Source organism: Oryzias melastigma, linkage group LG15 (genome assembly GCF_002922805.2).
Source record: "Oryzias melastigma strain HK-1 linkage group LG15, ASM292280v2, whole genome shotgun sequence".
Lineage (NCBI taxonomy): Eukaryota > Metazoa > Chordata > Actinopteri > Beloniformes > Adrianichthyidae > Oryzias > Oryzias melastigma.
The window spans coordinates 15920904-15945194 of record NC_050526.1 but is presented as its reverse complement, the minus strand read 5'-3'; the positions used below and the strand labels follow the sequence as shown (position 1 = coordinate 15945194).

Genomic DNA, 24291 nt, shown 5'->3' with positions numbered 1-24291 from the left:
GACAGAGTATAAAACACAAAAAATATTTACAAGTAAATGAATTTGATTTTCTGCAATAGCAGCTTAATAACTTTAAATTAATTTTTAAACAGTTCAAGATTACAGCAGACTCCAGCTGTGAACCTGTAGCTGCAGTTCCACTCCAGACCACCGGTGGCAGTAATTAGAAGTCAAGCGGCTATTGTTGAAGCATCAGACCGGATGTTGTGTCTCACCTCCCTCTTCTCATTGGCTGTCAGACAGAGGGAACCAAACATGGCCACACGCTGGAAAACGAGCTCCTGAAGAATCAAAACAACCGTAAACTTCCCGTTTTTCTGGTGTTTTTTCCCCGCAGGAGAAGATGTCAGCTTTCAGCAGCGAGCTAATCGATTATCTGGAAGGTCGAATAACTTTTGAAGAGTTCGACAGAAGGAGAGACGAGAGGAAAGCTGAGGTGAGACACGGAGAGTCCAGCACAACCGAACCAATTTTTTTAGTAAAGTGACTACAGTCAGTCATTTTCTTGTGTTTGTAATATTATATTAAAATTATATTTAAATGTATTACATATGTGTCATTGGAATGGTAGGATAAGTCATCAAACTACCTTAAATCTTCAAGTTATTTTAATTCTCTATTTTTGTTATTTCATCATTGTTTTATGTTAGCTTGACTACGTAGTATGAAGGTATTTAAACATTTTTTTAAAACTGTGTTTTATTACTTGAAGTTACATGTATATTTGTATAATCCAGGAGTCTGCAACCAGGGGCTCTCTTACCTCTCCATTGTGGCTCTCTGATTGAAAACAAATAAAGTTTTTAATTTTAAACAGTAACTAAAGTAAAAAAAATAATAATAATAAGTAGTATAGTGGGGAAAAAAGTGAACTCAAACTTTATTATATCCATTCACAAACAGTTGAAGGACATCACGTATCACTCTGGGATGTTCTAACAATCAATAGAGCGGTTTGTAGTTTATGACATTAACATTTTGACAGATTTGTGATCAATCTAAGATCAGTAAGGACAACCAAAATTTATAGTCAAAGGTTATTAGTCAGATTTTCTATTTTTGAACAAATTGAATTTTTTTAGGTGTCCCCGTATGCTTCAAAAACAGTAAAAAAAATGAAAAGAAGGATTTAATTTTGGTTTGTTAGAGATATGCAATTCTGGAAGAGATGCACCACAAACAGAAAAAAACCTGTTTTTTTTACTCAAATTGTCCTTTTTGCTGTATTGAGATGATCCTATGTGACACAGGAAGTCTTATTTTGAAAGGAAGTCATAGGAACCTTTGTCAAAAGCGATAAGTTATTTCGCCTTTTGAAAAGGGTTATTTTTATTGATGTTTTTAAGCTAAAAGTGAATTTCTATGCATCATAATATGAACAATAACATAAATACAAACCAGTGTCTTAATTCTCTAAAGGGTGAGCTGAGACTTTGTGGCTCCTCCTGGGTTGTGATCAGCGAAACGTCAACCCAAATGGCTCTTAAAGTGTTGGAGGTTTCAGCCCCTAGTATAACAGAATTTGTTTATTGTATTTTTAATTAAAACAAATAAAAATCTGTTGGCAGGAATCCGAACGAGCTGAAGATGTTGAAGAAGACGTTCAGCCGTGTTCGTCTGCGCAGACGCTGGTGAAGCCCGGTAACGTGGATTTGTACGTTGTTTGTGTGGCTGTGACGTAAACACAGATTCAGTCGTCAGACTGAAAGCAGAGTGGTGATGGTGGGACGTGGAGGTTCATCTGGATGAGGAAGAGTAGGAACTCTGACCCTACAGGAAACGAGTCATGTGATTGAACGATGCATTCACTGTTCCCTGGAGCTTTATGTGTTTGAGTCATGCTAGCGTGGAGGAGCAGGAGTGTAAATGCTCTCTACCGTCTTCTCAGAGGACGAGGTCAGCCCTGGAGTCCAGCAGGCGTTCGCTTCCATCCTGGGAGACTCTGTGGAGCCGCCGTCATCGGAGGAAGAAGAAGAGGACACCTTGAGCTACGTGGATGATGAAGATGACAAGGATTTTGTAGTAGAAGAGAAAAGCAGTGAGGCAAAGAGCAGGAAGGCGAGAAAGAAGCGTGGGCGAGGGAAAGAACGAGCAAGGCGGAGACAAAAACCAGACAAGGAGGAGGAGGAGCAGGAGGAGGAAGAGGAGGACGTGACGGTCGGAGATGTTTTTGCTCTGGAGATGGAGTTGAATCGGGAAAGCAAGAAGCACATCAGGGTAAGCCCCTCCCACAGCAACACCCACATGCATGAGCCGGCGCTGAACTCGCATCTCCTCAGGGGCGTCGTCACGGCAGCAAGCTTCCTACGGCTTTGCGGGGTCTCATGGGAGAAGCCAACATCCGCTACGCGCGAGGAGAGAAAGACACCGCCGTCCTGATGTGCATGGAAATCATCCGACAGGGTGAGAAGCTTCTGGATCCTGCAGCGATGACGACTGGTGCTGCTACGATTAGTTGACTAATCGAGGACTAATTGACTATTAAAATCGTCGTTTGTGGCAGTCCTAATGACGATGCAGAGTTTGTGTTTGAAAGTTCTCACCTTCTGCAGCTCCTCTGGCCTACGAGCCGTTTTCCACGCTGGCCATGATCTACGAAGACGAGGGAAACGGCGACAAAGCTCTGCAGTTCTCTCTGATCGCCGCTCACCTGAACCCGTCCGACTGCGAGGAGTGGATCCGGTTGGCCGAAATCTCTCTGGAACAGAACAACGTCCGCCAGGCCATCCTCTGCTACAGCAAAGGTCAGGTCATCCCCACAGACTCAGATTCACCAGCATGTGCACACACCTGGTACAGGTGAGAGGAAAATCTGAATATAAAACAAAAAATGGTTGAAACGATCAAAAAACATTTAAAATCCACTAACAGCCGAACACACTTGTCATGGATACGTTTGAATATTATTATGGGATGGCTTTGAAATCATGTTGTGATAAAGTGAAAAATTTGGAGATTTTTTTTACATTTTTACACATTACAGGAGAAAATTGTCTGATTGATCCCAAAGAAATTTCACATTCGAGTTAAAAAAACAAACAAATAACTTTTCAATTTTACTAATTTAAACTCTTACGGATTTTGATCCTTCTCCTCCTAACTCTCTGAGCTTCATCGAGAAACTGCTTGAGGAAATGTTTTAGTTTTTTCTTTCATATGTTACTCCCATTTTTTTACCTGAATGTTGTGAACATTTAATGCATGAATTGTTTTGAGCTGAACGAAACAATGTAACAAACGATGTGAACATATTAGGAATGTGGGCGTGGCTAACAAAAAAACTCAGGAAATCCAAAAATGTAGTTTTGACGAATTAAAAAAAATAACAGGGCTGTGAACGTTTAAGGGTAACCAAACAGGGCAGTTGGAGGCTGGCTCCATTCTCAGCCCAGATTTGAAAAACGCAAAAATAAATAAAGGGGGCGGGGCTGGTGGAGGCGGACTGAGCGGGGGAGTTACAGAATCAAAGAAGATGGGCGGGGCTTTTACACTTCAGCTGGAGAGCATGACGACCTGAAACTTCAGTTGACCAATCACAAATTCAGCTGTAATACCTCGTTTTAACCTGTAGGAGGCAGCACACAGACGTTTTTGACTTAAATTTCAAGAATTAAACATGTTTATTTTAATTAGTCAAAAATGTGGCAACAGGCACGTTTATGGAGGTCAACAGACAAAAATAGTTGGTTTAGGGTTTGGTTCCCTTTAATGCATGCGGTTGATGATGAAATATTAACACGTTAATATTTATTAGCACAAACTAATTACACTTCGCGAAGAAACTGTCCTTCTCTTTGCCTGGGCGGTTCTTGGTCAAGTATCATCCTACTTATACCATGATCAATGAATAAATACTCAATCAATTTTTACTACTTTAATATTAGTAATTTTTTTTTGTTTAGATCATTTTTTCCACAAAAAGTGGAGTCTTTAGAGTTCTGCTTGTCTTTTCTGTTGATGTGTTTTGTGCATATTTTACACTTCTGGGTTAATTCTTGATAAATTTAAAAAAATCAGACGTTAAAAATGAAGAAAACATCTCAGACGTGTTTTTGCTCAAAAGCTGCATATTGTCGTATAAACTGTACCTAGTAAACATTGTGAATAATTGGATAAATTTTTTAATCGATTGACATAATTCATTATAAAATAAATGTTCTATATGTACAGTTTTGTGTTTGATTTCATTTTGTGATTATTCAGAGATAATAAGTGGTCATCAAATAATGTTACAAAATAAAAATTGTGATTAATTTTTTCCAATTTGCGATTAATTAGTTAAATTATTTTTATTTAATTCCTGGCCCTAAAAAAAGCCCCAGACTTGTTCTTCACCCCCGGACGACCAAAAAATAAATGGTTGCTATGGAGATAAACCCCCTAGAAGAGGAGAGAGAGGGGCGTGTTAGTCACTCGACCAGTGAGGGAGAGTCAAACTCCACCCGGTCAGTCGATCTTCAGATTCACCGTAAACGGTTTTACCTAAAGACCACAGCCGTACGAGTCTGTCAGACGTTACCGGAGGTTCTGGGTTCTTCATGTTTTCGACTCTCTTTCTGCAGCCATCAAGTACGACCCCACCAACGTGCGCTACCTGTGGGAGCGCTCCAGCCTCCACATGCGCCTGGGAGAGCACAAACAGTGCATGGACGGCTACCGGAAGATCCTGTTGCTGCTTCCTCTGGAGGACGGGGAGCAGTTCATGCAGCTGTCCAAGGACATGGCCAGGTAAAAATGCACGCTAGTAATGTCTACCTGTAGACCTGTCCACCTGTGCTGGTCCACCTGTGCTGGTCCACCTGTGCTGGTCCACCTGTGCTGATCTACCTGTGCTGGTCTACCTGTGTTGGTCTACCTGTGCTGGTCTACCTGTGCTGGTCTACCTGTGCTGGTCTACCTGTGCTGGTCCACCTGTGCTGGTCCACCTGTGCTGGTCTACCTGTGCTTCCAGAGCAGCGGCATGTCAACATTCAGTCATTTTTTCCGGTTTTTTAGGCTAATTTGGAGCTTAGCTAATATTAGCTTTATGCTAACTCTTTTGGCTTAATTACACATTTTATCATTTTTTTGGGCTAGTTTCTCCATATTTTAGGCTGTTATTATTTAGTCATTGTTTAGCTATAATTATTCATTTTTTTGCTAAATTAGAATAAAAAAAAAATCAGTGCAAAATTTCAAATGAAAAATATCTGAGGGGTAAACGTGGTATTACAAGGTACTCACTACTGCAGGACAAATCAGGGGATTTATTTATGCTATTTCCTCTTTATCTGGATCAGACATTTACTGTATATAGAGAACTGGACAGAGTGAGCCCTCGTGTGTTCCAAACAGGAAGTACTTGAAATGGCTTGTCTTTTAATCCTCAGCAGAGTGGCTCCACGTTTGCTGGTATCAAACTTCTGCATTCGTCTGATCCAATCAGAGAACTGCTTTCTCTCCTCGCTGCTGCTCTGAGGAATGATGGTGGAACCGTTCCAGAAACGGTTTTCTCCCAAACGTCATCCTGACCTTTTGCCGTCTGCCTCAGGAGTTACTATGAAAGCAATGACCTTCCTGCGGCCCTGGGCGTCATCGAGGAGGCTCTGTCGCGACACCCCGGTCTGGTCGGGGACGACTTCGTCAACATGGCGGCTGAGCTTTACATCTCCAGCCGGAAGCACAGCAAAGCCTTGCAGGTACGTGAGTCCGCTTCAGTCGGTGAAAGAGAACGTGAGCTGATAGAAGGTCGGTTTCCAGGTTCTGGTCAAGTTTACTGACGTGGTTCTGGTGAGGGACAGCGCCACGTCTGAAGGACCGTCTCAGGGGGAGGAGGCCGGCGAGAAGAAGGTGACGAGCGAGGACGGAGCGGCGTTGAATCCCGCTGAAGAAGAGACTGCTGGGAGTTACAGTGAGACAGTTTTCAGAGTCCATGAGCAGCTCAAAGAACCATCGAGGAGGCTGAGAACTCCTGCAGTAAAAGGAGATCCTGAACAAACGTCCTCTTCCTTTATTTTAGAACAGATCAAACTTCTTCTTGTCTGCAGGTGACATCAAAGCCGTTCGGATTGCAGACAGCGTCCCGGTGGACCTCCGAGCCAAGCTGCTGGTCTGCCTCATCAACCTGCAAGTCTTCACCCCTCTGGAGGTGGGCGGAGCTCCAGTGATGCTCCAGACGTTTCAAAACCGAAAACACTTTCATATTGTTTGTGGTTTTAGCCGCTGGTGTCGGCGCTGATGGAGCAGAGTCCGGAGGAGATCGGCGACCTGTACCTGGACGTGGGGGAGGCGTACCTGGAGCAGGGTCGCTACGCGTCTGCGCAGCCGCTGCTGTCTGCCCTCATCGTTTCTGAAAAATACAACTTGGCTGTTGTCTGGCTGCGACATGCAGGTAAGACACTGAAGTGTCTCTGCACGAGTGTGTACTCGTGGAGAAGTTTATGAACGATGGATGGAAAAGTTCACAGCTTTCATGCACATTGTGTTAAATGATCTACAAGAATGAATTTTAGAGCCTCGTTTTATTAAAATAGAGAAAACCTTTAAAATAAAGAGACAAAAACAACAGAACTTACTTTTTCTGAGGGTTATGAGTTTCAATTCATCATTAAGTTAAAAAGTGACAGTTTTACAAGTTTTAAAAATTGACATTCTGCAGTTTTTTGGACTATTTTGTTATTTACTAAGATTTTTTAGGCTATTTTGAAGTTTAACTAATATTTCAGCTACATGCTAGCTGTTTGGCTAACCTAAGTTTTTTTCTTTTAAGGTTTTTAGGCTAATTTGACATTTAGCTAATATTTTAGTGGCTATCAGCTTCAGCATCTTCAGTGTTCAAATTCCTCTTACAGCATTCACACTAGAATTATCTCAGGTAATGCTAAATATCTAGTTCATAATTATGTTGCAAAGTTACAGTTTTAAAATTTTACAAATGTAGTGTTCAATAAATAAATCCTGGTCGACCCGTGACCTCAGGTGTGTTTTAGATTTTGGCCCCTCATGCGATTAAGTTTGACACTCCTGATTCAGAGCTAATAGAACAGCAGCTGTTTACTAAACATCAAAGTGACTTTAGTCAGAGTCCGTGACCCGGATGGGGTCTGACCGTCAGCTTCTATCCTCTCTGCTTCTGTGCTGCAGAGTGCCTGAAGGCTCTGGGCAACATGCAGGCGGCGGCGGACAGCTACAGCAAGGTGGTGGAGATGGCGCCGCAGCACCTGGAGGCCCGGCTGTGCCTGGCGACGCTGCAGCAGCAGCTGGGTCACATGGACGGCGCCCTGAAAGCCCTGGAGTCCATGTACGACAGCGAGACGCTGGCACAGGACTCGAACGCGGCACAGAAGGTGGGCCGGACGCTCAGGAGACGCTGCTTCATTTCAACTCTGTCAGATATTCCTGTTCATCAGAGTCATCTGGTGATGATCAGACGTGTTTAGTGCGGCTTTTGTCTGAACCAGCAGAAATGTGGAAGTGTCAATAATCTGTTGATAAACGTCAAAGCAGGGGTCCCCAAACTACGGCCCGTGGGCCGGATCAGGCCCACCTCCACATTTGGCCCGGCCCCCCAAACACTATAAGAGACTCAGATGGAGACCCACATAGAACATGATTTTTGATTCCACCATTCTGCAGAATCTGTGACGGGAGAGGACAGAATATTTATTGATTTAATAGTAATTCACTTTTTCTTTATTTTTTTATTATTATTTTTCTTCCGTACGTTTTTTGGTCGTCTGTAACTCTTCAGCTCTTTCAGATATTAAGATATTCAGCTGTTTTATGATAGTTTTTTTCGGCTGTTTGGGCAGTTTCTAAGGATTTCTGGGATAATTTAGAGTTTAATATTTTAGCCATAGGCTAGCTGTTTTGGCTAATTTAGGATTTTATTCATTTTTGTAGCCTAATTTGGCATTTCGCTAATATTTTAGCTAGCTATCAGCGTTTTCAGCTCTTAGCATTATCATCTTTAGCAGCCAAATTCAGATTACAGCATTCAAGCTGCATTACTGCAGGTAATGCTATATATTCAGTTTTAGCTTTTTCTGTTAGCCCACAAACCGACACCATTAGAGAAGAAAACGGACATGTGACCCTCACAAGAACACGTTTGGGGACCCCCGGTCTAAAGAGAAGGGACATTTTGTTCTGCTTCTGCAGGAGTTGAAGCTTTTGCTGCATCGCTCCACTCTCCTGAAGACCCAAGGACAGCTGCACGACTACCTGGATGCCGTCATCTCCATGATCTCCATGCTGCTCAAGGTTGTGTTTCGTTCCTCAGTTGGTTTGGAGACCCCTCCTCTACATTTTCTGATCTTGCAGGACACGGTTAAAGAAAATTTAGCTTAAAATTGTATTTCTACATATTTATTTAATCAAATTGTTCTAAATCAGAAGCAGAAAAAAAATCCAGTTTGAAAAAGATCATATTTGTGAAAGAGTGTAAACAGAGAGCTCTCATGCTCTAAACAACACAAGTTTTTAGAGTTTGACTAAAAACAACATCGTCATATTTAAAGACGACTGGAATGGTCTGGAATGGATCCAGAGATGGTCGGACTCTAAAGGGTTTTTGTGTCGTAGGTGGCCATGCAGCGGGCGAAGGTGTGTGTGCGTGCGGCTCCTCTGGCGGGAGGGACTCACCTGAGGCTGCAGAAGGTGGAGGAGCTGCTGCCGGAGATTTCTGACCACGAAACGGCGTATTCCGACAACACCTGTGCGTCCGTCCTGCTCCAGAAAACGCTCCCAAACTCTTTGGGGAAGCCCTGGAATGACGGCGTTTTCCTCGCCCCTCAGGTAAAACCAGCGTGCTGTCCCGAGAGGACTGGTGGCAGCTGCTGGTGAGCTGCATCCTCACCCTGTGCCAGCTGCAGCGCTGCGGCGAGGCCGAGCTCCTGGTGGAGTCGGCCATGGAGTTCTACTCCTTCTACGACAACAAGCCCCGGCGGAGGGAGCTGGAGTTCTTCGGACTGTCGGCCACCGTCCTCAACCACGACCACATCAAGGCCTACAACTACATCAGGTCAGGGGGCGGGGCCACAGCTGGTCAGTCGCTTTGCTGCGAGCGCTCACGGACGCTCTGGTGTCCACAGGCTGATGCTGATCGAGAACGTGAACCTCCCTCAGCTGTGGAACCTCTTCAACCAGGTGAGCACCTCCTCCGTGGCGGTCTGGGTGGAGGTGGGCGGAGACACTCAGCTCTGTGTTGTTATTGCAGCTGATAATCACCTCGAAGCACCAGCGCCACCACCGCTTCTCCCTGCGCATGCTGCTGAAGTATCCCGACAATCACGCCTTGTGCGTGCTGTGTGGACACAACGCCCTGGTGTCCGGCAGCTTCAAGCACGCTCTGGGTACGTGACGCTCGCCGCCCGCTTGTACCCGTTTGAGCGTGGTGGTGAAGGTGTTGGTGTTGGTGTTGCAGGTCAGTACGTGCAGGCCTTCCAGACCCACCCCGACAACCCGCTCTACAGCCTCTGCGTGGGGCTCACCTTCGTCCACATGGCGACTCAGAAGTTCGTGGCCAAGCGCCACGCTCTGGTGCTGCAGGTTGGTTCTGTTTCCACGGCGACGCTCTTCCCCGTCAGAGCGTCGCCGTGTGGTGGTAACTCCTCGTGCTCCTCAGGGCTTCTCCTTCCTGTGGCGCTACGTGGAGCTGCGAGGAGAGTGTCAGGAGAGCATGTACAACCTGGGCCGCGCGCTGCACCAGATGGGCCTCACGCACCTCGCCATCCATTATTACCAGAAGGCTCTGGAGCTTCCTGCAACGAAACTCAGCGTGAGTCTAAACAACAGGATCTCCCCACCAAAAACACTTTTACCAGAAATTCTATCGACCCGAAAGTGTGTTTGAAGGGAAACCAAACAGGGAAGTTGGAGGCTGATTCTGTGGAGCTCAACTGAATTATTTGAAACCCAAATAAAACAAATTGAAAAACAAATGTTTGTGTTCAGCCAAATAAAAAAGTAAAATTTCCAAAACTTTTTGCTATTCTAAAATAATAAAATTTCAGCTTCAAATGTTCTGTCTTTTAGGTTTCTAAACTCAAAATTTCAATTTCAAAACTTTTTTATTTTCAAATATTTTTTTTCACTTTCAACATTTTTTTCGTTTTTGAATCTGAAAATTTCAGTATTAAAACTTTTGGCCCCGTTGTGGCGGGTTCAACTCTATTGTCTGAAAGTACAGACAAAACAGCCATTTCCTGACTGTAATTATCACAGTTCTCAGAGTCAGTGAACGCACCGGGACTGAAGGTAGCACCCTCATCGATTATGATTGTTTCTTTGTGTTAGCCCCGCCCCCAACGCGCGACTACGGGGCCAAAAGTTTTGAAACTGAAATTTTCAGCTTTGAAAATGGAAAAAAAAGAGTTGAAGTGAAAAAAAATTTTTTTTAATTGACATTTAGAGTTTGAAACAAAAAACAGAAAATTTGAAGCTGAAACTAATTTAATGTATTTTACAATAGCTAAAAGTTTAGGATGTTTTAAAAGTTTTTTGGCCAAACACTAATATTTTTTTTCAATTTGTTTTATTTGGGTTTCAAATATTGCTTTTGGAGCTGAGCCCCGCCCCTTTGGGGTCCCTGAAGGTGTGAAAATGACCTCTGAAAAGTAGGAGGAGTTTCTGACTGACCACAGAAGGAAGAACTGTACTTTCTGTAACAGTAAAATCATAAAATATATATATAATTTGTGGAATACAAATTTGACATTTTTTTTTTTTTATTGGGAATCCTTGTGATCGGGCCGTATGACCTCTGGGATCGTCATTCATCAAGGTGTCACTCACCTGTTCTTTGTTCTGACGTCTCAGGGCATCGCAGACGATCAGGTGGATCTGCGGCGGGAAATCGCCTTCAACCTGGCGCTCATCTACCAGGCCAGCGGGAACATGACCGTGGCTCGCCGCCTCATCTACACGCACTGCATTGTGTAGATGAGGCGGCGGTAAACGCCGCAGCTCCTCAAGTGTCTACAAATCTGGACTTTATTTTTTTACTGAAGTTAAATTATTGCAGACTGCTTTAGTCCATCTAAACATGTTGATTTTGTCGGGTTAAGTATTACACACCTGTTGGACGGGACTCCAGGTGGACATTTGTACGTAGAACCAGCTGCTTTTATGTCTTGTTCTGGTTTATTTTGGTAGTTGAGGTTCACTTTATGCCAACTAGATATACATTTGAATAAACCCATTTTGCATTTAAACTCTTTGCTGCATTTATAATTTCCTCTATTTTTGGTTGTGATCGTCCTAATCAAAACTAGTTATACCTTTATTTGGAGACAAAGTTTAAGATCTCAGAAGATCTATCCTGTACTCATGTTTATTCTCCAAAGACTTTAGAGAAAAAGGTCCTGGGCTAGTATTTAGATGAAAACTAAAAACTCATTTAACTAAAGGATTCTTAATCTGCATTTCTCTTTAGTGATCTGTCAAATATCAGACTTGAGGAAAAACAATTTAAAAATTCATATTTCAAACCCATGTAAAACCACTCAAGTATCTGCACTCTGAAAATATTCAAGTTTAGTTTGTCCCTGTAAATCCAATGGGGAAAGATCAAAGGCAGCCAAGCAGTTTTATAGATTAATGTTAACATCCTGATCCATCTAGTGTGACTACAGGTGGAGTGATTCATTTCAGCCTGAGTTAAGTGAGAGTCCACTACATCTACAGGAACAGTCCTCTTGGCCTAAAGACATTTGTAATAAAGCAGCAGGAATTTAACCACAAACCATGTACTTTGTGGGAGGGGCTTGCTAACAGCTTGATGTTAAGTAAGTGAGGGGTTTTAGCTAACTTTCAGATTTACAGCTTCAAACACATTTGGAACTTCAGAAAAAAGATTATAAACCATTTTTGCCTCAAGAAAACTTTATTATCACAAACATGAAACAAATCTGAGACACTTCAGTACTCTTCTCCCTCATCCTCCTCTCCAACACTGTCGGTCCCCACCTCCTCGTAATCCTTCTCCAGAGCGGCCATGTCCTCTCGAGCCTCGGAGAACTCCCCCTCCTCCATGCCCTCCCCCACGTACCAGTGGACGAAGGCCCTCTTGGCATACATCAGGTCGAACTTGTGGTCCAGGCGGGCCCAGGCCTCTGCGATGGCGGTGGTGTTGCTCAGCATGCAGACCGCCCTCTGCACCTTAGCCAGGTCTCCTCCAGGAACCACGGTTGGTGGCTGGTAGTTGATGCCCACCTTGAAACCTGTAGGACACCAGTCCACGAACTGGATGCTGCGCCTGGTCTTGATGGTGGCGATGGCAGAGTTGACGTCTTTGGGCACCACGTCACCGCGGTACAGCAGGCAGCAGGCCATGTACTTGCCGTGGCGAGGATCACACTTCACCATCTGGTTGGCCGGCTCAAAGCAGGCGTTGGTGATGTCTGCGACAGATAGCTGCTCGTGGTAGGCCTTCTCTGCAGATATCACAGGGGCATAGGTGGCCAGAGGGAAGTGGATGCGTGGATACGGAACCAGATTAGTCTGGAACTCCGTGAGGTCCACATTCAGGGCGCCATCAAAGCGTAGGGAGGCGGTGATGGAAGACACGATCTGCCCGATCAGCCTGTTCAGGTTAGTGTAGGAAGGACGCTCGATGTCCAGGTTCCTGCGACAGATGTCGTAGATGGCCTCGTTGTCCACCATGAAGGCACAGTCCGAGTGCTCTAGGGTGGTGTGGGTGGTCAGGATGGAGTTGTAGGGCTCCACCACCGCCGTGGACACCTGAGGAGCCGGGTACACGGCAAACTCCAGCTTAGACTTCTTGCCGTAGTCGACAGAGAGGCGCTCCATCAGCAGAGAGGTGAAGCCGGAGCCGGTTCCTCCTCCAAAGGAGTGGAAGATCAGGAAGCCCTGCAGCCCGGTGCACTGGTCAGCCTGCAGAAGGAGGTTCAGTTTTAGCACCATGTGCCGTCTGTACGACATGTTCTTGAGATGAAACTCACCAGTTTGCGAGTCCGGTCCAGCACCAGGTCGATGATTTCTTTCCCCACAGTGTAGTGGCCGCGGGCGTAGTTGTTGGCCGCATCCTCCTTGCCGGTGATCAGCTGCTCCGGGTGGAACAGTTGGCGGTAGGTTCCTGTTCGGACCTCATCTGAAGAACAGTCACATTTTAAGATACACTCGTTGGCTCTTCACTAAAGTTGATCCTCATGGGGGGAAGAAAGGAAAGTTACCAATGACAGTCGGCTCCAGATCCACAAATATCGCTCTGGGAACGTGCTTGCCGGCTCCAGTCTCACTGAAGAAGGTGTTAAACGAGTCGTCTCCTCCTCCGATGGTCTTATCACTGGGCATCTGCCCGTCAGGCTGGATGCCATGCTCCAAGCAGTAGAGCTCCCAGCAGGCATTGCCCATCTGGGCGCCGGCTTGGCCGACATGCATAGAGATACATTCACGCTGCAAACAGAAGGAAAGAACAAACAAGACCATCAGTGTGACAATTGGAGGAAGTTTACACTTCTAGCATGTCAAAGTTATAGTCAAAATATACAAACATCTTAATGGGGGGAGAAAAAAGGAAAAAAAAGTTTTAATAAACTTCTAAGAAATTTGTTATTTTATTATTCGTATGCCCATATGTGTCACAAAAATAAATAAATAAACATTTATGTTAAGTCTCTTCACTAAAACAAGTGAAAACCGCACGAGAAAGTCCAACGTCACAAATCGAGCTGACGGGCCACGTGACTGCTCCTTCCTTCCTCCCCGCCCGCCGGCAGAAAGCCAAAATGGAGGCACTCCTCCACGCAGTCAAAAAACCTCCTCCCGCCTCTGAAACGTTCATGCGGGCGGGCGGGGCTTCATCTTGAAACCGTTATTTTTTTCTGATGGCTCCGTCGTCATACCGGTTTTCATGGTCGATAATACCAAATTCGATCATTTAATAGTGGAGCCGGTTCAAAAAAAGAAATAAATAAATACAATTTTAAACTAAAAACAAAAATATTCTTTTAGCTTAAAAAGGCACTAAGACCCATTCCCACGGTTGCATAAAACTTTTTAAAAGTACTTTTTCTTGAAACTCACCATGATTCAGAGAGCAGTTCTTCCTCTGTCGTTCGAAGTTGAAGATTCGAGCTCCAAAGGCGGTCTGTGAGCGGAAGAACACCCACTCCTATTTATACCTATGGAGAGGGGCGTGGCTATCAGTGGTTTGAATTTCCAGCGGGCGGGAGAGTGTTGAGCTGTTGAGCTGCTATGACCGAGCTTCAGGGCAACTATAAAATATGTAAATAAGCTAAATGAGAATAAAGTTTAAAAAAATTATGAAAAAAGTCGAGAAAAAGAAGAATACTGTCAATATTTTACGAGGAAATTTTTTTTAATTCTCCCTTCTTCCAGTTGGTGGCAGTAGTGCGCCTGTCATTTGTTTGCTAACCACCAAAAAACACTTAGAAGAAGAACTCCATCTGTTTCACCCATTGACTGTATATAAGAATAACAATTATTTTTGCAGTCAATGGTTTCCCCCATGGTTTCACATGCTTTTCTTTTCTGTGTACAATTAGTTTATTGTTTTTTGAGTTATGTCAATAAAAAACCTTTTCTGTTATCAAATCGATACAGTTTACTACAAAAATGTTTGCTGAAGTTACAGATTAAGAAATTTAAATTATTGGCAACAAACTTTTGTTACATTATTCACCAAACCAACACACATCTATGTGTTATTTCTTTCATTTAAAATGCCTCCACTGTAAACCATGATATCAACAATAACAGTTTCAGGTATGTTTGTGAGGCAGTCACATTTGAATGTTTATGACAAAAACCATGATTGTTGATTTAAAGAAAAAAAAACTATTTGATATGTATGACACAAAACAAAAAGCTTTAAAAATGTTTGTTTTTTAGTTTTGGTGTATATTTGTCATATTACTAATTACTTGACAGAAAAACCAGAAAAACAAAGAAAATTAACAATTATTAAAAAAAGAAAGGAATCAGCTAAGATGCTGAAAAAAGGAAAAATATCAAAATTAAAAAGGATTCACACTAGAAATCAAATTAAAAACGGCAAATCCATTACACTCACACATAAATAGGTCCCCATATTGATGCACAATTCAGCAAAATTAAAATCATAAATAGGAAAAACAGGAACACATAAAACAGGAACCATCAAAATTAAAACAGTCACAATCATGAAGAAAAAAAACACGCATTCCTAAAATGAATAAGAAAAAATTGTAAAAATTCAGTTTTATCTTTTTCTACACAGATTTATGCCTCGTTATTATTTTATTACTGATTGAAGCAAAACTCAACATTCTCACATTAGAGTTTCATGTTTGTCTTTCAATGTAGATCTGCTTTTGGTTATGAAATGAAGATGGATGCAAAAACCAGTGATGATATTCTTTAAATAGATTCTACAAAAGTTACTAAACCCCTGAAGATGGAAACGTTTCTAAAAGCAGCATCCAGTAACTGACTGAAAGCGTCACTCATCAACAAAGAATCTGTTTATTAATTTTATCAGCAACAACGAAGCCAAGAAAAGCAGATTAAAAGATCAGCGTGTTCTATCCAGAACACAAACCTGAACCTCCACAAAGCCTTGCAGGTCTAATTCCAAAGAATTTCTGTTATGTAACATTCAAATTCTGTTCATGTTTGAACGTTTGCTGGGCTTGGAAAGGCAAAGCACGCGCTGGACGGCGTGATCAGATCTGTTTCAGTTCCTAGTGACAGGAGCAGTCCAGGTTCTCTCTCAGTCCATTTGCTGAACAGGAGATTTTCACTTCTGGTGTTTCACTGAAACTCCATCAAAACGTGTGTTTTTTCAGCTGGAGTGAGAGGCTTCTTTTCAAGGCAACAATCCTATCACCAGCCCTGGGAAGAAAAGCGGAGAAACCTAAAAACTTCTGATGTCACTGATTATTAAAAAACAAAAACAAAAAGTGTCTTTTTTTGTTGCGACACCTCTTATTGCACCTTTGTGACTGAAATCCTCAGGTGCATTTGACATGGGGAACCAAGCAGCCTTTAAATCACACGTGTCAAAGTCAAGGCCCGGGGGCCGGATCCGGCCCTCTGGGTAATTCTATCCGGCCCTCCAGATCACTTTATTTTATTGTTATTAATGACCCGATGTTATCTTGAGCTCATTTCTAACTTGTATCATTTTGACAAGATATATTTTTATGGAGAGTAAAATATTGAAAGTTATTTAAGGTTTTAGTTGACTTATTATATATTATATTCATGCCTTTTTGTTATTCAGAATTAGGTTAAAAAGTGAAAATTGAGCATAGAGGTGAAATTCATTATTTTTTTTTTTTTTTTTTTGCTGTCATTATACAACACCAAGTCTTTCATGTATCAGAATACAGTTGTGTAAGAAAAAGTCAGGAACAAGATTTGCACCACTTTGACATTTCACACTAAACTTTATCTAACCTTAGGTGGCGGACATGTGCTGGTAAACATAGGAAAAGAAGAAGAAGAAGAAGAAGCCTTTCCCTGCTTTTAATGGAAATGGACAGACATTATACAGTTTACAATCAGCAGGACTCTGTTGCATTTATGTGGATACCAGCACACATAGGAATTACAGGAAATGAGTTAGTGGACAGAAACGCAAAACAAGCAGCTGAAAAGCCTGATGTTGATATACATATTACTGTTAGCAAAAAAGAGGGGAAAAGTCTAGTGAAGGAAGACATTTTTGTCAGATGGCAAAAAAGATGTGAGTGTGATAATAAAGGAAGGTGGTGCAGAATCCAGAGGGTTGTTGGAAAGATGGGGTATGTTGGACGAAATAGACTAGAGAGTAGAATTGTGTCCAGACTTAGATTTGGTCACACACAATTTAATGACAATCTCTTTAAAATTGGAAAAACATGTTCCTGGAAAAATGTGATTTTTGGGTTGCAGAGAAAACGATAAAAACGTGTTGATGGTTTGTGGGAAGTTCTCTGTTCAGAGACAGTAGATGAAAGGACGTCTTGAAGGGAAAGAAATCCATCCATCCATCCATTTTCTTGACCGCTTTGTCCCTTTCGGGGTCGCGGGGGTGCCGGAGCCTAACCCGGCTACTGAAGGGCGAAGGCGGGGGGGAAAGAAATAAAATAGGGAATTACAGATATTTTGAGTAACACCAGCTGTTTTCCTTTTTTGATTTCTTTTTTGAAGGAGACAAAATTAATTACTAAAATATAAGGGAATTACTGGGTTGACATTCTGACCCACACTCCATGCCAGTAGGTGGCGGTAATGCACCTTAACACCGTGTGCTATCCACTATTAAACCACACTGGAAGAAGAAGAAGAAGCCCCTCCCTTCTAGTGCAGTGTGAGCACCATGGGCTAAACGAGAAGTTGTTGTTGAATGCCTGTCAAATGTCAAGTGTGTGTGTAGCTAACGGTGCTCAGAACTACAGCCTTGACAGGCAGTTTTCATCCTTGTTTTGATTTGCTCATTAAAGTTCCTCTCTTATGATCTCCTGAGCTGTTTTTAAAGCTTTCCCAGTGGTCTGTTTTAGCCAGAAATAAAACGTTGTTTTCTAGAACCTAGTTTCTGCAAAACATCTAAGTTGGGGTTGGGATCATCAGAGCAACCCCATCCCCTCTTCCCATCAAAGATCACCAAGAGTTCTCTGTTTGTCTGTTATCCTGGCAGTTTACAACTCCTCACACCCCAAAGCTAAGCTAACATTAGCAGTGCTACATAATGGTGAGCAATATCGTTTCTTTCCAGATGTACAGTTTAGATCCAGATTCCAGCTCAGACCAGGTAAACAAAGACGTTCATGGATCTATTTGTCTGCAAGTGGATGCATCAGAAGGGGGCGGAGCACGGAGGTGGTGGTCCCGCCCAGTGTATTTTCTATGTCACAAATGAGAAATAGGAAATTCGTCTGCTTCTGGTTCACAATAATTTGAATAAAGAAATACTCAGAAATGCAATTTAAAGATTATTATTATTTGTATTTGTCTTTCATTATCAGGAAAACGCCACCGGAACCAAAACATAATTTTTGTCGGAGTGAGTTTTCACTTGAAAGCGAATCTCTTTATTGATTTGGAACCATGATGGTTAGACATGAACCACAGCCTTCATATTAAAAACTGATTCTTGCTCTGAGTCCTGCTTTGCAAAGTCAAAGTCAAGTCTCGAGTCTTTGGCTGTAGATTCATGTCAAGTCCTGAAACGTCTTGTAAAGCAACTGTTTTATTGCCACAAATTGCCAATAAACTACTTTTAGACAAAGATGTACATGAGTACCAGACCTTAAGTTAAGTCTCATATTTCTGCAAGTGAAATTTAAAAGCCTCTCGAATCAGCTCAGTGGTCTTGTGGTGGAGTGTCCACCCTGAGACTGGAAAGTCGTGAGTTTGAATCCACACCGACTCATACCTAAGACTCTAAAACTCGACCCAGTGCCTCCGCGCTTGACAGCGTTATGGTGTTGGATTGGGGGGGAGTTAAACCACCAAATTTTACAGAGTGCAGCTGTGTCTGGAGCTCACCACTCCCCCCAGGGAAGGGTCAAATGCAGAGACCAAATTTCACACCCCCAGGAATAATAGCCAATGGGACTTTAAGTCCATTTCTGGTCTGAGTTCATGATCTGTTTTTTTAGGAGTTTTTCCTTACGGGGAGGGAGGGTCTAAGGGCAGGGATAACCAGTTTTATTTAGCCTTAGTTTTTAACTATTGTTCATATTTTGAAGCCCAATGAGGCAATTTTCTTTGTGATTTTGGGCTTTATAAATAAAATTGAATTAAAAATTGAATCTTTCAGAGGACCGATACCCAGACAGGTGTGACTCCAGCATCAACGCTGCGCTTTCCTCTGGATTCATTTGCAATGCAAACCTTTGATAACTGCCAGAAAAGAAAAACAAAGCACAGAGCGAAGGCCAAAACCTCCGACATCAGGAGCGATCTCTGGAGATCAACATAGCAGTTAACTCTGGGAATAAAAACCTCCATGGATGTCTTTGACAAAGAAAATTGCTTAATGATGCACCAGCTTTGCATGTGAGCATAGCTGAGTCAGTATAGTGTAACACCCCCCCCCCCCCNATGGTTTCCCTGGTTACCTTTTTCCACTTGTGCTATCAGCTGATGGCAGCAAATGAGTTACAGGCTCAGGGGTTTTATTGGTTTGAGGTTCTTTGTGTTTTTTTAACATCTTTAGCGTAAAAGAAACCAATAAGTTATTAAACATTTATTATTCAGGTATGCATTGTCACAAACAGGCAGACAGCTGGTTCCATGTGCAGCAGGTTTATTAGTTCAGACAGGAACTAAGCACAGACAAACATCCACAAAGCTAAATCAGGGTCAGACAGGCAGAGGTCAATCACGAGCATGGGAGTATCTAAGAAGAGAGTAGAGTTGTCAGAGTCTAGGTGAGGGTCAGGGCAGGCGGCAGGCAGTCAGAGAATAAGCAGGATCAGAAACAGAGAACGGCCTCTGGATGGCGCCAGAAACAATCTCAAGCCAGAAGCGGAAATTTCACAACTTCAGCTGGTTGCGTAAGGGGAAATTACCTAAACTTTAGAAAACCCTTTCAAACATGATATTTTAAAGACGTTTCAGGACTTTCAGATTTTAAATGTGAATAAACTAACTGTTTAGTATGCAAAAGATGAGCGTCAAATGGGACAGATTACGGTTTGTCAAAGGGAAAAAACCTCAAAAGCTTAAAACGAGAGGTGCTGTGCAAGGACATCTGACCAATGATTTCAGGTGCAAATGATGTTTTTTTGTAGCTATTAATTTTCGAGCGCCATATTTTTTCTCTGTGGACAGATTTTCTTGGAAAAAGAAGATCAGATCCAAATAAAACGGCTTGGTAATGTAGGCTGGGTGGCACAAACTACACTTCGCTCTGTGTAGTGCTTAAATGTCCTGTGGGTGGTTGGCAAATGAGAGACAGCTGAGCGGCATCCAGGAACTGTGCACTGGGGTTGCTGGGAGATGTAGTGCAGTCAGTACTCCGGAGATGGCTCCCGACGATGACCAGAGGAGGAGACAGAGCTTTGACTCCTGACACACATAAACAATGCAGGATTTTCTCACTGTTCCCCGCCCTCTTCCTCTCCAAGACTGTCGGTCCCCACCTCCTCGTAATCCTTCTCCAGAGCGGCCATGTCCTCTCGAGCCTCGGAGAACTCCCCCTCCTCCATGCCCTCCCCCACGTACCAGTGGACGAAGGCCCTCTTGGCATACATCAGGTCGAACTTGTGGTCCAGGCGGGCCCAGGCCTCTGCGATGGCGGTGGTGTTGCTCAGCATGCAGACCGCCCTCTGCACCTTAGCCAGGTCTCCTCCAGGAACCACGGTTGGTGGCTGGTAGTTGATGCCCACCTTGAAACCTGTAGGACACCAGTCCACGAACTGGATGCTGCGCCTGGTCTTGATGGTGGCGATGGCAGAGTTGACGTCTTTGGGCACCACGTCACCGCGGTACAGCAGGCAGCAGGCCATGTATTTGCCGTGGCGAGGATCACACTTCACCATCTGGTTGGCCGGCTCAAAGCAGGCGTTGGTGATCTCCGCCACAGATAGCTGCTCGTGGTAGGCCTTCTCTGCAGAGATTACAGGGGCATAGGTGACCAAAGGGAAGTGGATGCGTGGATACGGAACCAGATTAGTCTGGAACTCCGTGAGGTCCACATTCAGGGCGCCATCAAAGCGTAGGGAGGCGGTGATGGAAGACACGATCTGCCCGATCAGCCTGTTCAGGTTAGTGTAGGTAGGACGCTCGATGTCCAGGTTCCTGCGGCAGATGTCGTAGATGGCCTCGTTGTCCACCATGAAGGCACAGTCCGAGTGCTCTAGGGTGGTGTGGGTGGTCAGGATGGAGTTGTAGGGCTCCACCACCGCCGTGGACACCTGAGGAGCCGGGTACACGGCAAACTCCAGCTTAGACTTCTTGCCGTAGTCGACAGAGAGACGCTCCATCAGCAAAGAGGTGAAGCCAGAGCCGGTTCCTCCTCCAAAGGAGTGGAAGATCAGGAAGCCCTGCAGCCCGGTGCACTGGTCGGCCTGCAGGGAGTGAATCCTTTCTTTAGCCACCATGAACACCGGTGTTCTGCCACAGAAAAATTTCAGCTCCTGGAAGAAGACGTACCAGTTTACGAATCCTGTCGAGAACCAGGTCAATGATCTCCTTCCCAATGGTGTAGTGACCGCGGGCGTAGTTGTTGGCTGCATCCTCCTTCCCGGTGATCAGCTGCTCCGGGTGGAACAGTTGCCGGTAGGTTCCTGTTCGGACCTCATCTGAAAATAAAAACCATCTTCTCCACAAAACTAAGCCGACCAAAATATTTAAGAAAATGCTGTTGTTTATTTACCAACAACAGATGGTTCCAGATCGACAAACACCGCTCTGGGAACGTGTTTTCCAGCTCCAGTCTCACTGAAGAACGTGTTGAAGGAGTCGTCTCCGCCCGAGATGGTCTTATCACTGGGCATCTGACCGTCCGGCTGGATCCCGTGTTCCAGGCAGTAGAGCTCCCAGCATGCATTTCCCATCTGGACTCCAGCTTGGCCAATGTGGATAGAGATACATTCTCTCTGGAAAGATGTCGGTGAATTCATTGAGGTCTAGAAGTGCAGTAGTTAATTGATGCAGAAACTCACCATGGTTGTAAATCCTGCAGCCGGCGCTGAAGACCTGCAGAGGAACTCTGCTGCCGGGGCAGATTTCTGCTGTACTTATAGTTCCTCCAGACGCCATGGTGACACCTTGAGCCAAACAAAGTGTAGGGGGTCCTTCACAAGTTCAGGCATGTCGTGACACACATCAGTACTCTTTATGGTGAGTAAGGACAATGAATAACCTCGTGTCCATGTGACATGTGAGAAAAAACCCATTCAGGTCTTAGCAACAGAACACACACGGATTGTTTCAGTGTTTGCACAACTCAGATGAATAAACTCAAAGCTCTGGGGGGTCGGAGATCTCTATGGAGTTTTCCTTTTGACTCCACTTTGTTCCTCAAATTCATTACTGATCTGTTTCTAAGATGAAGCGATATTTTATTTTATTGGTAAAAAATATAACAAATTGATTACATTTGGGATTGTTTTAATGCATAAAAAACTCATTCAGTGGGGTAAAATGTGGAAGATTTGGGGTAGAATTCCACAGAACTCTTGCTTGTTGAGTTGCTGAAGAAGAGAAAAAAGAGGAAAAAAAACTATCAACTCCCCAATCCTTCCTGAGGTGTGAACAAACAGGAAGTTTGCAACATCAACAGTAGAAATCCTCCCTGAGTCTTCTGACATGAATGCTGAACAGGATAAACATTTATTGAACACTTGAAAACTACATTTTTTAAAACTTTAAAACTTTAACATAATTATGAACTAGATATATAGCATTACCTGTGATAATGCTAGTGTGAATTCTGGAAGCTGAATTTGGCCACTGAAGATGCTAGTGCTGATTGCTGAAAACAGTGAAGCCAATGACTGAAACTGAAGTTAATAGCTGAAAACACTGAAGCTGACAGCCAGCTGAAATATTAGCTAAATGCCAAATTAGCCTAAAAAAACAACAAAAAAACTAGGTTATCCAAAACAGCTGGCATCTAGCTGAAACAAATAGCTAAACTTCAAAATAACCTAAAAGACAAACAACAAAAAAAGCCCAAATTAACCAAACAGCTAGCATGTAGCTGAAATATTAGCTAAACTCCAAAATAGCCTAAAAAACTTAAAATTATGAATAGTAAAAAGGCAGGAATATAATTCCAGAATAAATCAACTTAGACCTTAAATATCTTTCAAAATTGTACTCTCCATAAAAATATGTTTTGTCAAAGTTAGAAATGAGCACAAGATAACATCAGGTCATTAATAACAATAAAACAAAAATGATCTGGAGGATAGAATTTAGAATTACCCAGAGGGCCGGATCCGGCCCCCGGGCCTTGATTTTGACACATGATCTACAGGTTAATAAAAGGGTTCATTGAGACTTGCTTGTATGCTGACCCATATTTTTGTTATAGTTATTGTAGTCTTTTTCATAACCATGAGTGATTGTGAAATGTTTTATTTAACAACACCACTAGGTGGCACTATAACACTGTCTTGAGTTTGTGTGCAAATTTCAGCTCCCTTCTGTGCTGGACAAAAAAAAAATCAAAGTGAGACCTCCTGTTTATCATTTTTACTCTTCGTAAAACATCCGCTGGAAATTTAAACCTCTGGTTCCTCATAGGCCACGCCTCCTCCTGTCCTCCAGATCGCGCGGGGGCGGGGCACAGCTGTGCAGTCGCTTCACCTGTCAAGTGCGCTCTCTCGCCGCTTCCCGTCGTGCCTTACGCCCCCCCTCTAAACGGGTCGGTACCAACATGGCGCCGCCGCCGCTGACCGACCATGAGAGGCGGAAGCAGATCAGCGTGCGCGGGATCGCGGGGCTCGCGGACGTCACGGAGATCAAACGGACTTTTAACCGACATCTGCACTTCACGCTCGTGAAGGACCGGAACGTGGCCACGCCCCGCGACTACTACTTCGCTCTGGCTCACACCGTCCGGGACCACGTGGTGGGCCGCTGGATACGAACCCAGCAGAGCTACTACGAGAGGGACCCGAAGGTACGTTCGGCTGGTTCCGGAACTTTCCGTGAACTTGTATTCGGGTGGTCTAATGAGCGTTTACACCCCCTGAAACCGGCTTTGAACCGGGTCTGTTTTTGTAATCTGATTACACACATAAAATATGTTAACTAAAGGAATTAATAAAGAAATAAAAAATAGAAGTTTGTTTTCCCCCTTTTATGTAAAAAGTTCATCAGAAGTTCCCTTCTGTGGAACTTCTCGTTTTTCGAGCTCCATCTGCAGCTCTGTGTTGACCTGCAGACTGTCAGTCAGTCAAGTTCAGGATCTGGACCTGGATCTGCTGAGTCAGCAGCTGCTGTTGCCACGGCAACTGATGTGGACGTAAAGGAGGTCCTCATCACCTGGAATGAAGCTTGTCCCTTAGACCCTCTCCAGGGGAAATGGTGTTTTAAACATGCTCTTGGGACGTTTTCATTTTACATTTTATATTCAAATCGTTGTGAATCAGTGGAGCAGATTCTGATGGATCCACCTGTGGACAAATAGATCCACGAACGTCTTTGTTTTCTGATCATGTTAGGATGTGAGGAGCTGTAAGCTAGCAGGAGAGCGTGTGAACCAGGGCTGTCGAACACAATCACCAAAATCCAAAACACACCTTAGGTCACGGGCCGAACAGGATAAACATTTATTAAAACACTCTAAAACTACTTTTTTAAAACTTTAAAACCGTAACTTTTAACATAATTATGAACTAGATA

General features: G+C 43.6%; 3 protein-coding genes across 5 annotated transcripts in view; 2 read left to right on the top strand and 1 right to left on the bottom strand.

The window, feature by feature from the left end:
- Nucleotides 1–208: 208 nt before the first annotated feature.
- Nucleotides 209–11192, top strand: gtf3c3 (general transcription factor IIIC, polypeptide 3). Its single transcript, XM_024297967.2, has 19 exons — nucleotides 209–436; nucleotides 1569–1641; nucleotides 1889–2217; nucleotides 2280–2403; nucleotides 2553–2744; nucleotides 4563–4728; nucleotides 5531–5678; nucleotides 5740–5890; nucleotides 6027–6127; nucleotides 6199–6370; nucleotides 7123–7325; nucleotides 8140–8241; nucleotides 8563–8695; nucleotides 8776–9001; nucleotides 9072–9126; nucleotides 9197–9332; nucleotides 9404–9528; nucleotides 9605–9757; nucleotides 10798–11192. Exons 1-19 carry the CDS (start codon nucleotides 344–346, stop codon nucleotides 10918–10920), a joined length of 2805 nt encoding a protein of 934 aa, XP_024153735.1. The 5' UTR covers nucleotides 209–343; the 3' UTR covers nucleotides 10921–11192.
- Nucleotides 11193–11844: 652 nt separating this feature from the next.
- Nucleotides 11845–21617, bottom strand: LOC112162222 (tubulin alpha chain). 2 transcript variants are annotated; one of them, XM_024297970.2, is made up of 5 exons: nucleotides 21600–21617; nucleotides 21311–21533; nucleotides 21088–21236; nucleotides 20076–21002; nucleotides 11845–11946 (listed from the first exon to the last, which is right to left on the bottom strand). In XM_024297970.2, exons 1-5 carry the CDS (start codon nucleotides 21600–21602, stop codon nucleotides 11899–11901), a joined length of 1350 nt encoding a protein of 449 aa, XP_024153738.1. In that variant the 5' UTR covers nucleotides 21603–21617; the 3' UTR covers nucleotides 11845–11898. The 2 variants fall into 2 exon arrangements, with proteins under 2 accessions (XP_024153738.1, XP_024153737.1); XM_024297969.2 differs by lacking the exons at nucleotides 20076–21002; nucleotides 21088–21236; nucleotides 21311–21533; nucleotides 21600–21617 and adding exons at nucleotides 12942–13090; nucleotides 13173–13395; nucleotides 14026–14168 and having other exon boundaries at nucleotides 11845–12873.
- A 1575-nt stretch (nucleotides 21618–23192) lies between these two features.
- The window catches only part of LOC112162260 (glycogen phosphorylase, brain form), a 9028-nt gene continuing 7929 nt past the window's right edge, over nucleotides 23193–24291 (top strand). Inside the window, exon 1 of one of the 2 annotated variants that reach the window (XM_024298033.2) lies at nucleotides 23193–23566. In XM_024298033.2, the coding sequence (XP_024153801.1) occupies nucleotides 23321–23566 (246 nt within the window). In that variant the 5' untranslated portion in view covers nucleotides 23193–23320. The remainder of the gene's footprint in view (nucleotides 23567–24291) is intronic. The other variant, XM_024298032.2, reaches the window with a different exon arrangement.

Excerpts from the sequence above, each read along its gene's own strand:
- gtf3c3 (XM_024297967.2), top strand. The coding sequence starts at position 344 with ATGTCAGCTTTCAGCAGCGAGCTAATCGATTATCTGGAAGGTCGAATA. Across the intron at positions 5,891-6,026 it reads AGAGACTGCTGGGAGTTACA|GTGACATCAAAGCCGTTCGG; the intron begins GTGAGACAGTTT and ends TCTTGTCTGCAG. Across the intron at positions 9,758-10,797 it reads TTCCTGCAACGAAACTCAGC|GGCATCGCAGACGATCAGGT; the intron begins GTGAGTCTAAAC and ends CTGACGTCTCAG.
- LOC112162222 (XM_024297970.2), bottom strand. Across the intron at positions 21,003-21,087 it reads TCGACAGGATTCGTAAACTG|GCCGACCAGTGCACCGGGCT; the intron begins GTACGTCTTCTT and ends CACTCCCTGCAG. Across the intron at positions 11,947-20,075 it reads TGGAGAAGGATTACGAGGAG|GTGGGGACCGACAGTGTTGG; the intron begins GTGGGGACCGAC and ends GATTACGAGGAG.